Genomic DNA, 18,887 nt, shown 5'->3' with positions numbered 1-18,887 from the left:
TTATATAAAAGTAAATGTTTACTTCCATCCCAAAGAACATGAAAAAATATTATCAGAGGATACTGTGATGGTACTGCACAATCAAGTTTACGTTTTACTAATTTCCTATAAACAATTCTCCTCTAACTTCATTTCTTACTTGTCAGCACTCCAATATTATCTGATCTTATATTTCTATGTTCTAGGGTACTACTGATACATTAAACTACCTGGATCTTGGTTTTTCTGTGAGTCTGTTTTTTCTGAAATCTTGGCATCAAACACCAGTTAGGATAACTATTCCTGTTTTACTCTGACCATACTTTAGATTAGCTCTGCTCAAACATTTTTGATGCTGGTAATGTCTAGTTTCTTCCTCGTCTTCATTTTTCATATGATCTTTCACTGATGCCATCTTTTAAATCTCCTAATTTTTTTCATAATTTTCATATCTTTGATCAACTACATACCCAAATCTCAGGTCAGTAAGATAAAATTGGCTTGAACACTGTTTTATATATTGTTAGTTTAGTGATTTGTGTAATTTCTCTCTTGACCATGTCAGTTTATTCAAACATTCTTATCTATATAATTTAAATAGACCTAGAATTAATTGCTTAATTCTGTTGTCTGTTTCTATATTTAATATGCCATCTTCCCTGAAATGTGCCTAAACATCTTCAATATTTTACATAAATTTTTTACGGTTTTTTATTTGCATTTCATGTATACATAGTTTTCTGTTCCAAAAACTTCGACATGAATAAAAATGTGGAAATAAATATTTCACTTGTTTTATAGTTTCTCCATTGAGAATGCAGTTGATGTTTTTATTAAGTAATTATTCTAACATGTGTTGTGTGTCTGTAAATTCTTCGCCATCATTAACACAGTTACCTAACACTGTTGCTCTTACACATAAATATCAAAATATTAAACTGTTTACTTTATGCAGATAAGTTTTATTCCTAATTGAATAATAGCTGTAACAAACTTACTGTGAAAACAACCAATACAAATACCAAAGGTATGAAAACAGATAGGAACATAGGAAATTTGTTACAGTTATTATTCAATTAGGAATAAAACATTATCTGCATAAAGTAAACAGTTTAATATTTTGATATTTATGTGCAAGAGTGACAGTGTTAGGTAACTGTGTTAATGATGGTGAAGAATTTACAGAGACACAACACATGTTAGAATAATTACTTAACATTACGCAAATAACAATCTAAGTTTCAACCTCTGTATTCAGGTCATCATCAGGAAAACATATATATGAGCAAGTTACAACCTACATGACGCAGCACTATACAAAAGTAAGATGAATCTAAATGTTTGTTATACATTTATCCTAGCCTGACCTATGGTTTTTAAAAAAAAACAGGAAAAAAAAAAAAGACTGTTGGAATTTTTTTTTTCTCACTTGGTTAGACTATAAATTATATATTTAGTTTAATCCTTTATCCAAGTGTAAGAATCCAAAGTTTGCACCTGAAGTATCTTCAGGACTGGGGAAACTCGTAGCAAAGGTGGACAAACTTTACATCACTTGCAGACATGTATAATGCTATGCATTATGGGAAGGGTCTACCCAGACTGGTTTCGACCTTTATTGAGGTCTCTTCAGTGAGAGCTAGACCCAGAGACCAAGGTTGAACCAATGCAGAAGTCATATTTCCATATGCCAGTTGCCAAAACGTATCACACTTTATTATTAAATTACTCTGGATTAGAGAGATATGTTGGAAGCTTTTTTTTCACTTGGTTAGACTGTAAATTATATATTTAGTTTAATCCTTTATCCAAGTGTAAGCAAACAAAGTTTGCACCTGAAGTATCTTCAGGACTGGGGAACTCATGGCAAAGATGGACTGAGTTCTGATCACTTTCCTTGGTCAAGGAGTTTTCTTTTGTGTTTAGTGGTGAATGATGTCACTATTTCTTTCTTTCTTTCCCTGATTGCTATTTCCAAAATATAACACACTGTATTTATTATTTAGTGGAACCTCACCTGTTTTATTCCACTTCATTTCAGTAACACCATTTATTGTCCATGGTAATTCTCTAGTTCTTCTGCCATTTCTGTTGATATTGCTTCACTGAAAAAATATATCTGCTACACTTATTATGGTACATGTGGACTTGCAGACTATGCTTTTTGTTGATAGCAGAGAGACGCTTTGCACACAAGTTTGATCCTTTTATTAGAATCTCATAAGTGGAGGTATGCCATGGAGATATGGATTATTTTGAACATACTTCAGATAGATGATCAGGATAGATATTTCGTATCCAATGTTTTGTTTGCTTAAGCCAAGATAAAAATATGATATTACATTTTGCTATATATATATATATATATATATATGAGAAATAAAACTTCTGCCATTGAGTATTCTCACTGTCTCTGTAGTTCTAGTCTTCAGTGATAAGCAGTGGTGAGCTATAAGGGGCTCACCTGAGCCCTTTGTTAATTTTTTCTCAAATTTGTGATTTTTCTTCTTGTTTACTTTTTTATTTTTTCAAAAAAAAAAAAAAAATAATTTTTTCTGATATATTAAGCGAGAAAGTCATACGGCAACCTGACAAAGCAATTTTATTAAATAAAATATTATAGTTACTGTTACTACCATTTTACAAGTAAGAATTCACTTTTGGTAATCACAATAAATAAATAGGACTATAAAATAATGCCCCTTGATTAGTACCGTTGATTATCATTTGAAGTATAAAAACAAAAGAGAAATATAGCGTACTTCAATATTATTGTGTTTAGATAATATTTATTAAAAACTTCTATCGCAAACAAAAGAAATTATATTTTGTTTATAAAAAATGTACTATTTCATATGTGCGATTATAAAAGATTTTATTCTTATTATATTTTGATAGTTAAAAAACGTTTTTCTTATGTAAGATAAATTAACACAGATGATTGTGTGCAAATATTTCATGTTTAGATCATGAAATATTTATTTAAAAATTATAGCCTTTACAGGTTGATTGTCCTCTCATACGTTTTGATTGGCATTTGTACACAAGCTGTATTAATAAAAGTTTTTGTGTGAAATATAGTTTTTTTTTTTTTGCTCGACGATGCAAGCTCGTTAAAATTTCCATAGCTCACCACTGATGATAAGATTTCATTAAAAAAGACTTCTTTTAAGACCATGTCAGCTGTAAAAAAAATTTTTTTCCTTCATGTTAACAAATATGGCTGTGTCATATTACTCAATTCATATTCATTTAAATTTTCCTTATGGTGCAGCAAGTGTTAGTATATATTTATTTATCATCTCAGTTTCAATCATGACCATCCACCATATTCTTGCTTATTATTACACCTTTTATATGTCACTATGTAGTACTCTGACAGTACTGGTTGGAAATTTAATAAAGCATTAATAAATTTCTATTTATTTTTGTGTATGTGTATTGTTTTTAATGCCATTAAACTAAATTAATCAGAACCTATCAATTTTTGTTTCTAGAACAAAACAAAGCTTCAGAGTGCCTCTGATTCTTGCATGAAGTTAGACTCAAGTCTTTCTGATATCACTTCTCGTCTCACTGATGCCCAAGAAAAAATTACTTGCTTAGATGGAGAGTTAAGGAATAAGGTACTTTTTTTGCTTATTTGTTATGATCAATACTCCTTAAAGATAAATAGTTTCATATTTAACTCTCAGGAGTGCATTTATGTACATTACATTGTAATTGCATAATTTTAAGTTACATATCAGTTAAACACACACCTTAAAGATAAATATCAAAATAAAAACAAAAGGAGAAAAAAGTAGAAAGTAATTGAGCTACTTTTTTTGTGATTAGAACTATCACACATCAAAAATCACTGTAATATTGATGTCAGCCTTAGCTCAGTCCGTATAGATGAACTCCTTTGGTTTGAGGACTTGGGTTCAAATCTCATCCAGAGCATGAAAACTTTTTATCAGATTTTTAAAATGAAGTTAAGTTTGCCACAATCCAAGACATTTACATCAATATCACACAATCCAGATAGGATTAACCACCCAATCATAAGAAGTAGTATCAGGTTTCTAAGAAGTCAAGTTACTTGACTGTGACAGGCCATTAAGCCTTACATGTCAGGTAAGATGATGACTTTACTGAAATGGGAGGACTGGCATTTGCTGATGATTGTGACAATAAACAGTATTATGTATAGATCCTAATATTAGATCTATAAGATGCTAATCTTTGCTAATAATCCTTGTAATGCATGCCGCTCTAATTGGTTGCACTTGCACTCCCCAATTGTATGATTTAAATCAGGTAGGGTGGTCTGGAACACTTCCCTTCAGCATATTTTATATCCAGCTCTGTGAAATATAGCATTATCATCCTAAAATATTCAATCATTGGGAGAGTGACAGCTGTAAATAGACATTCATTTATTCCTCAGAGGTAACTGAGAGGAGCAATTCCTTCACATGAAACTTCCCCAAACCATTATACTCAGGTATGCATGGGTTTAGATTATAATAACAGGATATGAAGTCTGAAAATTCATGCTGAAATGTCCACATTTTCTTCTGAACATCTTCAGTATAATAGGTCAAACTGTGCTCAGGGTGACAGTAAAGATCATGAGAACAAAGACTAAGTGCAAAACACTGAAATACCCAATTGTGAGGGAGATCACCCAGCTTACTCCTGAGCATGCCATAGGTGGAAGGATGAAATGTAATATAGAAAATTATGACTGAGCAAAGCATCCCCTATCTTGATGCAAAAAGGCTATATACCACAAAAGTAGCATCTGGTAAACTCTTGTACATTGAGAAGGTAAATGTCAAGAAAGTATCAAGAGGAACATTGACCAATATGTTGGTCCTGCCTCCCCTGAATGGTTTGATATGCTCACTGTTTCTTTAGAGCATATCAAAGAGAAAATTGATATGTGCTTGCTCCTGATGATGTACTAAAACTACTCCTACTATGTGTGAATCAGCTAGCGAAAACAATAATGGAACATGCACTTTAGGGAATCATAAGCATTCTTCCAGACCCATTAATAGATATGATGAAAAAGATAAATCATATACCTATTCCCTTAAAGAGAGTCCAGTTTGATGTCATCTTGGGTGTTTTTCTTGAGGAAACGATGGACATTGGTTGTCTACAATATTCCGTAAACAAAAAAATATAAAAAAAATTAAAACAAGACCACATAACATCCAAAGCCAGGTGATGTCACCAAAAATGAACAATGAAAAAATTGCTACAATCAAATTGTCATGGATTCTGGCAAAATTTCAACATCAAGACTTTAACGGAAGCATATAAACTATTGTGCTTATGTCTCTTACAGGCAAACCAGAAACCCAGTGGTGATGATTTGTCATTGCGAGTAATGATTTGTCATTGCGAAATGTATCCTATAATAATTAGAGGCAGTATTCAGCCAACTCTGTCAGATGTATTATAATAGTATGCTGCATCGATCTTTGTTCTGTTGCTCAGGATGATCTGGATTGCATCATATTGTAGTCACCATCCCATTTACTTTTTAATATGGGATTTTAACAGACACACCACTCTCTGGGATAGTACCCAATCTGATTATAGGAAGAGTTGTAGCAGATGCTTGACAATAATACAGGGTGGCCTGAGAAGTTATCAGCATAACAGTGAAAAAACGAATTTATAATTTCAAAATTATTTTTATTTTTCAACATAATCTCCCTTAAGACTAATACAGTTATTCCAGTGATGCTTCCGCACCATTATCCTGTCCCTGTAAGTGGTTTTCAGTAAGATCTGCAAAATATCCCTCTACAGTTGCAATCACTTGTAATCACCTCTTGATTTGAAGAAAACGCTGACCAGCGAGGAAGAGTTTTAGTTTTGGGAAGAGATAGAACTCAGAAAGAGCCAAATCTGAAGAATTCGGTGGATGTTCCAACAATTCATAGTGCAGATCCCTTTTAATTTTCCCATTGCCAAAACACCTTTGTGGGCAGGTGCGTTGTCCCGATGAAGGATAATTTTTTTCTTCTGCAGACCGGGTCTTTTCTCACAAATTTTTTCATCTAGTCTGGTTAAAAGATCGGAATAATATTCCCCAGTTATTGTTTTACTCTTTTCAAGATAATTATTAAACAAAATGCCTTTAGCATCACAAAACACTGATGCCATGACCTTTCCTGCTGATGGAATTGACTTTGTCTGATTTGGCACTTAACTGCCGCTTCTGCTGTTTGGATTCTGGTGTGTGGTGAATCCAAGTATCATCCATAATAATAAATCCATGCACAAAATCAGTTTTATTCTTGTTGAAATGCTCCAAGCACTGTTCAAAGATTTTCATGTGAGTGCTTTTTTGATCTGCTATGAAAAAGCGCAGCACCCATCTATGCAGTTCTACATGCAAAATATATCCTACACGTGCTTTTGAAATGCCTATATTCTCAGCAATTTCATGCGCTTTGAACTCGCGGGTCATCCAATTCCATATCGTACACTTGATCAATGATTTCTGGTGTTGTTACACTTTTTGGAAGTCCTTCACGTGGCTCGTCTTCAAGGCTGATACGGCCACATTTAAACACGGCAGCCCATTTCTTGATTGTCGAAAAGAGTGCCCATAAACTTTTATGAACTTCAAATAAATTTCTTTTTGCATTAAACCTTCTTTTACAAAGAATTTTTTAACTGCACGATACTTAATTTTATCCATTTTAAGGGATACAGACAACACTTTTGTTTCTGTCAGCTGTATAAAACAAACTGCTTGATAGAATGACTTACAATTTCACATGGATGCTTATGACAGATGTATGAACTTAAAAAATCTCTTGCGATAGTGTTGCCATCTATGGTAGAGGCTGAGAACTTTTCAGACCAGCCTCGTAATCTTCCTCTTGAACATAATAATCAACACCTTCTTTCATGTCCCTGCCTAAACATTCACTGCCCTGACTTAACTGGCTGCACAGCCTCTGTCTTCTCATTATTTAAGTGGGAAACTGATAACAGCTTATTGAGGAGTGATTTTTTCCTGTGATATCACATTTTTGTATGGGCAACCTTGTCTTGTATATCATGATGGAAAATCATGTTAGTTTACTTGCTCACCTTCTCTTTTTTTTAGTAGAATTCGATTTTCCAGTGATCATCTCATCTCCCATCAGCAGTGGAGTGTATTACACAATCTGCCTTAAATTAAAGATTCCAGGAAGTTATATTCTTGTTTAATCCTTTATCATCATCATCATCATCATCAAATTCCTGCCATGTACCCTCAAGGGGTGTACAGGATATGACAGTACTACATGAAAAAATTACATCATTACTAACTTCCTATCTACAATTTTCCTCCAAATCAGTCTGTTACTTGTCAAGACTCCAACTTCATCAGATCTTATATTTCTATCGTCTAAGGCACTTTGTACCGTATCAATCCACCTATATCTTGGTCTTCCTTTGGGTCGTTTTCCTGCCAACCTGGCAGAGAACACTTGTTTTGCTAATCTTTCATCTCCCATTCTATTTAAGTGACCACACCATCTGAGATTAGCTCTGCTAACGCATTCCTGGATGCTGACAATGTCAAGTTCTTTCCTAATATCCTCATTTTTAATATGATATTGCCATCGATGCCATCTGTTCACGCCTCTAATCTTTCTCAGGACTCTCATATCTGCGGTCTCTAGTCTTTGGTCAAGTGTTTTACTTCTGACCCAGCTCTCAGATCCATAAGTTAAAATTGGTTTGAACACAGTCTTGTATACAGCTAATTTAGTGTTCCGACTAATTTCTTTCTTATTCCATATGAATTTATTCAATTGACTTCCCACGATACCAGCTTTGCTGATTCTGTTGTCTATTTCAATATTTAGTTTACCATTTTCAGTAAAAATTGTGCCTAAGTAGCTGAAATGTTTTACTTGTTCCACAGGTTCTCCATTCACAACACAGTTGACATTTTCAATGATTCTGCCTATTTTCATTGTCTTTGTCTTTTTATTGCTGACCTTCATACCATATCTATTACAACAGCTATTCAATTTAGTCAGAGAATCTTGCAGACTTGTAGCGGATTTATTTAGAAGTATAACATCATCTGCATAAAGCAAAGAGCTGACATTAACATCTCCAATTTTGATATCAGGTTTAATACCACATTCCTTCATAATGTGATCCATATAGATAATGAATAACAGAGGGGATAATGTACATCCTTGTCTCACACCAGATTTAACATTAAACCATCTTCCTGTACTTCCTTCAATTCTAACTGCTGACTCACAACTCAAATAAAGACTAAGTATTGCTTGATATAATGCCCCATTGACGCCATATAACTGCAGCGTATTGAATAGCTTCTCTCTTGGCACCTTGTCATATGCCTTTTCCAAATCGACAAAACTTAAATACAGATCTTTGTTATATTCCCATGCTTTCTCGACTATTTGTCGTAAAGTGAAGATCTGATCCTGACAGCCTCTATTTGGCCTGAATCCAGCTTGTTCTTCACCAAGCTTTTCTTCCACAATTCTTCTCAACCGTTTCTCAAGTATACTTGCATAGATCTTGCCAGTAACACTCAGTAGGGAAATACCTCTGTAATTCTCACATTCAGTTTTATTTCCCTTTTTATATATGGGTACTATGAGAGCTCTACTCCAATCATCGGGAATTCGTCCCTCTGTCCAGGCTTTCTGAACTATGCAGTGCAGCCACTGTAAGACTCTTATACCACCATACTTCAGCATTTCTGGTCGAATATCATCTACTCCTGCTGCCTTTCCACATTTCAAGCCTTTGATGGCTTTTTCTACTTCAAGTATGGATATGTATTCCTGACTGCATGTCTGGTCAGTGTTTTTTATCACTGTGCTGTCACCACTGCTTGTTTCATTTAGCAGTTTTTCAAAGTAATTACTCCATACTTCAAGGATATCTTTTTCTCCTGTTTTCATTTCACCTTTATCATCTCTAATTCCTTTTACAGCACTCTTTCCTCCATTCTTAAGCTTCTTCAACAACCTCCAGAATATTTTGCCACCTTCTTGATATTTATTTTCTATATTCTTGCCAAAGTCCTCCCATGACTTTTGTTTAGCTAGTTTTACACACTGTTTAGCTTTCTTACATTTGTCTCTGTATTCTGTAAGAGTAAAAGCTGACTTATTTGCCAGGAACTTTTGATATGCTTTCTTCTTTTCCTTCACTGCCTCTTTAACTTCCTGTGTCCACCAGGGAGTTCTGATTTTTTTATCTTTGCACACAACCTCACCACATGCCTCTCTGGCAGAATCAATCAATGTTTCCTTCAGAGTTTGCCACTGAATCTCCAAGGTTTGATTCCTGTTCTCAAACTCTTTCATTTTCTTTTCAATAATATTTCTGTATTTTAGTCTACAGTTTACATCTGAGAGCTGCTCAACTTTTATTCGCTTTAAAACTTTCTTACATGTTATTCTTTTCAATATGAAATTCAATTTTATCCTGCTCAAGACTAAATAGTGATCACTTCCAATTTCAAATCCTCTGTACACTCTGGTGTCCTGCACCAGGGAGAAAACATCACTATCAACAATAACATAGTCAATGAGACTTTTCTTATTCCTAGCCTCTTCTCTCCATGTGAATTTGTGCACATTTTTATGTTGGAACATGGTGTTAGTAATAACCAGTCCATGTCCTGAGCAGAAATCCAACAGATATTTGCCATTATTATTAGCTTTGCTCTTTTCTCCAAATTTTCCCAAAATATTTTTGTATGTCTCACAATCATTTCCTACTCTACTATTTAGATCCCCAACAAGGACCAACTTTTCTTTTTTCATTGTGTCAGTTGCTTTTTCTAAAGCCTCAAAAAATTCCTCCACTTCTACCTTAGTAGAACCTTCTGTGGGACCATAGGCACAAATAAGTCTCATTGTCCAGTTCCCCATTCTCATATTTGCCCACATTACTCTACTTGAGACTGACTGCCATTCAAGAAGATTAGCCTCGTATTTTGTGTTGAATACTATGGCTACTCCTTCTTTTCCTTGATTGTTATTGCCTGAATATAACATTTTGTATTTATTGCTCAGAAAGATCTCACCAGTTTTGGTCTTTTTTGTTTCAGTCACCCCTATTATGTCGATCTGGTACTTATCTAATTCCTCAGCTAGCTCCATTTCTTTGCCATTCTTTGCCATTCAGGCTTCTTACGTTGATAGTACCGATCTTTAACTCTGGTGATGTTGAGTTGGGGTTTGTTTTCAGATTTGTTCCAGTAGCTGACTTTTCGCTGTTCGCTCTGGTTCCCTGGCGAAAACAACGGGGGCCTTGTTTAACCGGGCGACGCCCCAGCCGGCATGAAATTTTGTCATGTTGTACCATCATTTTTTATTTTGGTTTAACCAATAAGAATACAATTTGGTCGGCTAAATCCCAAATTGCCAGCCCATCCTCGTTCGTTCAGTATCAAAGTAGATACCCAACAGGGTGCACCACGAGAAGGTGAGGATTGGACATTAGGTCAGCAGCCCTGGTCGGTTCTCCGCATTCCTTTAAAGGCTATGTGGAGGTCTCCTCTCAGTTATACAGCTTTGACCCTTAAGCACCCCTTTAATCCTTTATCCAACTATAAATAAACAAAGTTTGCACATGAAGTATCTTCATTGCTAGGCTACTTGTATATAGAAGCTAATGACTTCAGTTACTAAGGCAGTTAATATCAAGATACTTCACATGCAATATGAAGCATACACTTGGATAAAGGACTAAATAAGAATATAATTTTCTTGGCATCGTTAATTTAATTTATAACTAAGTCTAAAAACTTTCAATTTCTACACAAACTTGCACAACTGCAATTCATAAAACTTCTTGTTGGTTTCCACTTTTCCCTATACTGTGGTGGAATGCTGATTGCACAACAGTCAAGGAAACTCAGAAGAAAACATAGAGTATCTTCTGCAGATATCCCATAACAACAAACCTCATTTCTTTCAAACCTGCCAGAGCCCAAACAAGACATATTTGTCATCAGAGCCAAAAGAATTCTTGGATCGAAACACATCATCTACAATGAAGGGAACCAACAGCAAAGAAGTCAGGGATAAAATCTGGAAAATGAAGAGCATATAAACAGGGTGGCCCATAAGTAACAAAGGGGTGTAAACATTTAATAACTTTCAGTAAAGAGCCAAGAGGCTATTTTTTCCGGCGACATAAATTAAGTTAAGGGGATAATAAATCCTTCGTTATTTTGAAGCCGGATAAGAAACTCGGAGATTGAAATCTAAAAGTTTCATGTCGAAGAACTTTCGGCGAGTCCAAGCGTAAGTCAACACCTGGTAGTACAAGACTAGGGCAACTCGCAGCAAAGGTGGAGCAAGCTCCATCACTATACTTAATATTTTCTCATAATGTAAAACGCAGCTCCTAGGAGATGTATTACTGTTTTACATTATGAGGAAGGTTTTTGAGGTCGAAACCGGTCTGGGTTTCAACCTCAATAAAGGTCGAAACCCAGACCGGTTTCGACCTTTATTGAGGTCTCATCAGTGAGTAGGTAGACCTGGATAATACCAAAGTTTAAGTGAACTGAACTTGCATACCTTTACTATATGAATTGTCAGCAAGGTGTACCCATATTATTATTACAATAAAGAGCCAAAAGGCTTTTTTTTTTTTTTTTCTGGCGAAGTAAATTAAGTTAAGGGGATAATAAATCTCTTGTTATTTTAAAGCCGGATAAGAAACTCGGAGATAGAAATCTAACAGTTTCATGCCGAAGAACTTTCATCGAGTCTAAGTGTAAGTCAACACCTGGTAGTACAACACTATGGCAACTTGGAGCAAAGGTGGAGCAAGCTCCATCACTATGTTTAATATTTTCTCATAATGTAAAACGCAGCTCCTAGGAGATGTATTACTGTTTTACATTATGAGGAAGGTCACTACCCAGACCAGTTTCGACCTTTATTGAGGTCTCGTCAGTGAGTAAGTAGACCTGAATAATACCAAGGTTTAAGTGAACTGAACTTACATAGTGATGGAACTTGCTCCACCTTTGCTCCAAGTTGCCATAGTGTTGTACTACCAGGTGTTGACTTACGCTTGGACTCGCCAAAAGTTCTTCGGCATGAAACTCTTAGATTTCGATCTCCAAATTTTTTATCTGGCTTAAAAATAATGAGGTATTTTTTATCCCTTTAATTTAATAATTTTATTAACTTTATTATTTTTATTGTTATTTTTTATAATGAAATATAGAACACCTGAATTTTTTTATCGGTTATGAAAAGCTATATCACATATATGTACCTTCCACTTTGGCATGTTCCCTGATGGCTGTAGCACCCTAATTTCTTTACAAATGTCTCTTTCAGCTGTTGGATCGTGTGCGACTTATTCACATACATCTTTTCCTTCAGGTAATCCCCATAGGAGAACATTCATGTAGAAATTAGTGTTCTGCAGCAAGAAACATTAACAGCTATCATGAAACATGCCATAGAAAGGGCCAGTGTTTGTGAAATGGAAGGCATTTATATGATAAAAAAATTTCCATGTTCTGTATTTCTTTATAACAAAAAATAATAAAAATAATAAATAAAAAAGTCATTAAATGTTTAAACCTATTCATGACTCATCAGCCACCATGTGCTAACCTTCCACTTTTGATTCTTGAATTGAGTTTGCAATTGACAAACCAACTGCAATTGCTGACACTCTATGGGGAGATTTTCAACTATATGTCAGTAATATCTTCCTATTACCCGGAGTTCCTTTCCCAAACATATAAAGAAGAAAAACACCAACTTCTGTTCTCTTTGAGCTGTACAGAAGATTATAACAGGCTATTCACAAAACAAGAAATGAAAGCTGTTTTGCTAAAATGTTGCCCAACTGCTGTTGGGCTAGATAATATCTGTTATGAGATGATCAAAGATCTGTCACTATCTATCATGGATCAACTACTATACCTATTAAACAGACAAATTCTGTTGTGAAACAAATTTCATAGAATTTGTTTCACGACACCTTGCAATATGCCATTATTTTTGCCTTTCCTGAGCCAGGGAAGAATCCACAATCCTTTATCACTATCAACCAATTGCTCCACCAATTTTTTCCAGAACATAACTGGCTTTCACAGATATCATTTAATAGCTGATCATCAAGTCCAACTGGAAGCATCCATCAGAGATGCCTTTCTAAAACATGAGCACTTAGTTTTCTTTGGTATGGAAAAAAGGATATAACATTGCTTGGAGTTTTGGAATGTTGAAAGGCCTACACAACTTTGGTGTCAGAGGGAACCTCCCTCTTTTTTATTAAGAACTTTTTATCTAACTGAATCTTCCAAGTCTTGAGTGGAAATTGCTCTCTCATGACTGTATACCAAGAGGAGCATCCCTCAAGGTTCAGTTTTAAGTATCATGCTTTTTGCATCAAGGTTAACTCAATAACTGAATGTGACTTACCCTAATTGTTTAATCCCAGTTGTACCAGGGGAAAAGTTCTTTGGGCTCATATTTGACTATAAACTTAATTTCCTTTATGAGCCCAAAAGGAAAAAAGCTATGCTTGTCACTTTGCCGCTAACAGCTGTCTCTATTATGTGCTACCAAAATTAATTCCCCGCCAGACCATTCCATATGGCCAACTATTATTTTGTCCTAAGTGGGAAAATCTGTACAACACTCATCCGACTACCATATAATCCTTTGGTTTGCAAAGGTGCCTCTTAGAAGTTAGATATTATTATAGACAATATTGCACAAATGCCATCAAATAACAGGCATATACAATATATAGAAAAATATAACATATTTCAGCGTGATAGGGAAGGTAAACCTGTTGGAGTGTTATTCATGATAAGAGATGAATTGTTCCATCTCGGTGGAGAATCACAGTAGAAATAACACTGATGGCTTTGAGAGTATATGGTATGAGAATGATGTTTATAAGAGATTTGGACAAAATATTTAGTTGGATTTGCTATAGACTGGAATGTAAATAGTAATGAGCAGAAATGTTTGGGTAAATTAGTTTGGCAAGTGCAAAACAAACATTCGTAATGGAGAACTTCAACTATAGCAATATAAACTGTGCAGAGGTGGCAGCATGCAGTACTAAGGGAACTGAATTTTTTCTATTTCTTTAGAGGCAAGTCATAGGCAGTGGGGGGGGGGGGCACAAGGATCAAGGATTTTGGATTTGGTCATAACATCAGAGAAAATGATTGTAACTAAGCTGTCATAGTTGAGAGTGACCATGTAGTCCTGACTTGGAGGATGAATACACATATGGAGGTATCAAGATAGAAGGAATTTATATGAAACGATAATGCAGGCAACTATTTTGACTTAGAAACTAGCTTGTAGTAGTAAAGTGAATGAAACAGTTTGAAGAAGAGAGGTTAGTATTGCATGGGATATACTTTGAAAAAAAAATGTTGACAGCAATACAGATTGTACACCTCGAGTGAAGAAATGAAAGTGATATATAGTCAAATAAATAAATTTTTGCAAAAGCATTGGTATGCTCCAATCCAATAACCTATTTGGATTGGGGCATATTTTAAAACCTCAAATGATGTTTGAAAACAGTGCAGAGATTATATTTCTTTAAAGTTCTGACTATTTTTTCTGAAGTGTCCCAGATATAGGGAATGGCTTCCCTTCTCAGCTTTCCTAAGGATTCACTTCCTTCCCTCTCTATTGCAGATGTTTACAGGGTTCCTTGTTCTTGCAGCTTATCCTATTATGGTCAAACTGGGAGATCTGCTAACATCAGCCTAGAAGAACTCATAAAATACATCCTCCACCAGAACTATGCTCAGCCAGGTCTAGCAGACCATTCCTTGAATACCTTGCAGAGAATCTGATGGAAGTAAACTATCATGCTCCATTACAGTAAATACAGACCTGAAAGACTCTTTGTAGAATGTAGCAGATTTAAAAAACCTGCCTAATCTTAATAAATGTGGTTGTATTAAATTTCCCAAGATTTGGGAAGCTTTAATTCTTAGGCCTTCCACCCAAAACATCTAAGGCTAGCCAACAGCAACCATAGAGGTGCCCCTCATAAGACTTCAGTCTTTATATAGTCTAATTTCATTTCTTCCACTTAATGTTTCTTGTGTGTGTTATTATAATTTTATCATTGTATTCCTGAAAATGTCTTCATATTGAAATACTGAAATGATTAAACTTGCTGTTTAATTATTTCTCTTTGTGCTATGATTATTCCATTAAACTGTATTGTGTATAAACCAGCACCCATGTCTAAATACTTGTTGACAGATAGAGAGGTGTAGAGAAGTACGTCAATCTGAACACATCAGATATAGAGAACAAAAGGAAACACAAATCAGACTGGCCACATATGCAACTGAAATCAAACATCAAATATTAGGGCAACAAACTAAATTGCTCCTCATAGGTTACAGTCGTTTTTCTCAAAACAAGGAATGATTTTACATTGTCTTGTCTTCTCTAATCCAACACTACACACATACATACACACGGTTACCAGTAGTTTGCAGCAGAGCGTAAATCAGCAAAGAACTTCATTGCAGCGCACTTTCCATTGTTATTCTTGTTTTCAAATATTTCATTACATACTTGGGTTTTTATGACCTGTTTTTTAGTTTATTCATCTATTTCTCTTGATGATGTGAAACAAAAGAATTTTCACAAATCTAGTTTAACTCTTTTTATCATTAATTACAAGTCCTTAAGTTTTTTAACTTATAATCATAAATTTAAAGAGGAAAAGTCCTACAAATATATTGTTTATTTAGAATTATGCTACATCAATTAAGACTATTAGGAAAGTGTATTATGTTTTTTAGGTGTTTCATTGTGGCAAAGTCCTGTAGTAGATTTTATTTGAGTAAAAGGAATGTCTTTACCCTATAATGTGCTAGTATTTGACAATAACATTTGCACAATTATCAGGCAGATATGATGACAACTAATTTCTAGATATGTGCTTTATATAGAAATGTAAGTAGATTATATGAATCACTGTACTGCCAATATAAATATTATTATGAAATCTTGAAATGCTGTGATTTTTGCTGTCACTGTTTCGATAGTTAACATTTCTTCAATAATTTAATTGAAATTTTGAATGATTGTTTTGTTGCATTCATAAACTAGACTGAAACATTAGCAGCAACAGAAGCAGCAATCACTTCCCAGAAAGCAGATTATGAACATCACTTAGAAAGCACTAAATCTACCTTAAAAGATAAATGTCAGGAAGTTGATGACTTGAAGCATGAAGTAGAAAATGTAAGTCTTTTTTGTAGTATTTATTAAAGGTGTCATTTCTTGAAAAATTGTAAGATATAACAAATAATTTGTTATTGGTTTGTCAGATAATTTTTTTACTGTCAAAACATTTTCACACTTCTCCAACTTTTTACAGAAAATTTGCCTGCGATGAGTGGATGCAGGAAAAAAAGCAAATAATTTTTGCACAAATATAAAATACTGAAGTGCAGAGCTACAACTTTCTGCAGAAAAATCGCCAGCTAAATTTAAAGAGTGACCAGCGCAAGGGTTGTGGACTGCACTCAGACTGTAGTCTGTAATGCGTACCTATGTTAAGTTTGGGACCCCTGGCATCTGCCAGATCCAACACTCTCTTGATCTGCCTCTCTCTCTCTGTGTGTGTGTGACTTATATGACTATACAGCCGTGTTATTCCCAAGGTGAAAAATTTTGGGAATATAATGAGGATTTGTATTTAAGTTTTATTGATCTGAAAAAAAATTGTTTATTACTGAAAAGGCAATACTAGTTTTGTCTTGCGAGAAGACTTCATAAGTATAAAACATACAAGTGAAAAAAATCAGAGGTACATAAAAACTTACTTGAATACAATTGTCATAGTATTAAATTAAAAATGGTTTGCTGCCATATGAAGGTACTCGTGGACTAGCTGCATTGTTGTGCAAATGAACAAGTTAGATGTGCACAACAATGTAGCTAGTCCATGAGTACCTTCATATGTTAGCAAACCATTTTTAATTTAATACTATGGCAATTTTATTCAAGTAAGTTTTTATGTACCTCTGATTTTTTTCACTTGTATATGTTTTATACTGTATGAAGTCTTCTTGCAGGACAAAACTAGTATTGCCTTTTCAGTAATAAACAGTTTTTTCTATTTTTTTCCAGATCAATAAAACTTAAATACAAATCCTTATTATATTCCCAAGATTTCTCATCTTGGGAATATAACAAGGCTGTATAGTCATATAAGTTACACACACGCACAGAGAGAGAGAGAGAGGCAGATCAAGAGAGTGTTGGATCTGGCAGGTACCAGGGGTCCCAAACTTAACATAGGCATGCATTACAGACTACAGTCTGAGTGCAGTCTACAATCCTTGTGCCGCTGGTCACTCTTTAAATTTAGTTGGCGATTTTTCTGCAGAAAGTTGTAGTGCTGCACTTCAATATTTTATATTTGTGCAAAAATTATTTGCTTTTTTTTTCTGCATCCACTCATCACTGGCAAATTTTGTGTGAAAATGTTTTGACGGTAAAAAAATTATCTGACAAACCAATAACAAATTATTTGTTATATCTTACAATTATAATAAGGTTGTCACTTGTTAATCTTTTAATAAGGTGTAGTTTCTTTGATACCTTCTTGCTTAGTAGTTTAGCATCACTATCCTTCATTAAAAACCATGAATATTGTATAAAGGTCATAATTTGTATTATGACCTTTTTCTTGACTACTAGTATTAATAAATTAAAGACTTAATTCTGTATGTTAGTGAAGTAAATAATAGTTTAATATCCGACATGTTTCACTGACTAATATCTGTCAGCATTTTCAAGGATATGCTGGTAAGCAATGGAAAGTAACAAAAACTAGGAAACTAACCGACAATTCTAAAAATTATATAAAGTTATCACTGTGCATGATACAATACGCGTGTCGCAAGTACAACATTTTATTTGCTGAGATATTTATTGTAATTTTCATGAAAGTTCATTTCTGTTTGGTTAAATGGTCTGATTAGAGTTTTCCATATATATGGTAGGATTAGGCCTTGATTCTTATTTAAGTTACCTGTTAAACGGGCGACTGTAGCAGCTTCTTTGAATGTTCTGGAATGGTAGTTCTCTTCTATGTAGGACATATGACTCATATCCCATTCAATATTATGGTTAGTAGAGGCGAAGTGGGAAGAAAGGTCTGATATATCTTGTCTGTTATTCCTTACATAGCCTGTGTGTTCTTTCTTTCTTGTTTCAAAACTTCTAGATTCTGTCTGATGTAACTGATACCACATGAACAGGGTATGCTGTAAACTCCAGAGTATTTGTACAAAGGATGGCTATCTTTCGGGGATCTTATAAACTTTTGAATGGTCTCAATAGATTTGAATGTTACTCTGATATTATATGGTTTTAGAAGAAGAAGAGCTAATTTTTTGGATATAGTACTAACAAATGGAATTGTTATAGAGCTGATGTATTGGGTTTCATCTCGTTGTCTTTATAGTCTGTCATTAAAGAGAATCTTGTTGATGATTCTTGTAGGGTAGACATTTAGGATAGATCTCTGGATATTTTCATTAATTCTTCTTGTAAGTCGCCAGGGTCTGTGGTACACTGTATAGCTCTTTTTTTGAGCATATGGATAATGCTGAGTTTCTGGGACATGTGGTGAGACGAGTCGAAATGGAGGTAGCGTCCAGTGTTAGCAAGTTTTCTATATACCCACAGGTTGATGCTATTATCAGTTTGTTTCTTAATAAGGACGTCTAGGAATGGAAGTTTATTATCTTTTTTTCTAGTTCCAATGTGAACTTGATAGTGTTGTGGAAGCAATTAATTTTGTTTAGATAATCTATTAGTTCTTCTTTTTTATGATTCCAAATGATGAAGATGTCG

General features: G+C 34.5%; 1 protein-coding gene across 1 annotated transcript in view; it reads left to right on the top strand.

Annotated features, from left to right (window-relative positions):
* Positions 1-18,887, top strand: part of LOC150109219 (uncharacterized) — a 672,102-nt gene that overhangs the window by 283,090 nt on the left and 370,125 nt on the right. Inside the window, exons 18-19 of the mRNA XM_090401856.1 lie at positions 3,477-3,605; positions 16,128-16,262. Coding sequence (XP_090257982.1) covers positions 3,477-3,605; positions 16,128-16,262 — 264 coding nt within the window. The remainder of the gene's footprint in view (positions 1-3,476; positions 3,606-16,127; positions 16,263-18,887) is intronic.

The sequence above is a fragment of the Typopeltis vanoorti genome, chromosome 2, assembly GCF_054136105.1.
Source record: "Typopeltis vanoorti isolate ZY-2024b chromosome 2, IOZ_Tvanoo_1.0, whole genome shotgun sequence".
NCBI classification, from domain to species: Eukaryota; Metazoa; Arthropoda; class Arachnida; order Uropygi; family Thelyphonidae; genus Typopeltis; species Typopeltis vanoorti.
The sequence above is the reverse complement of the archived record's forward strand: the minus strand, read 5'-3'. Positions and strand labels throughout refer to the sequence as shown.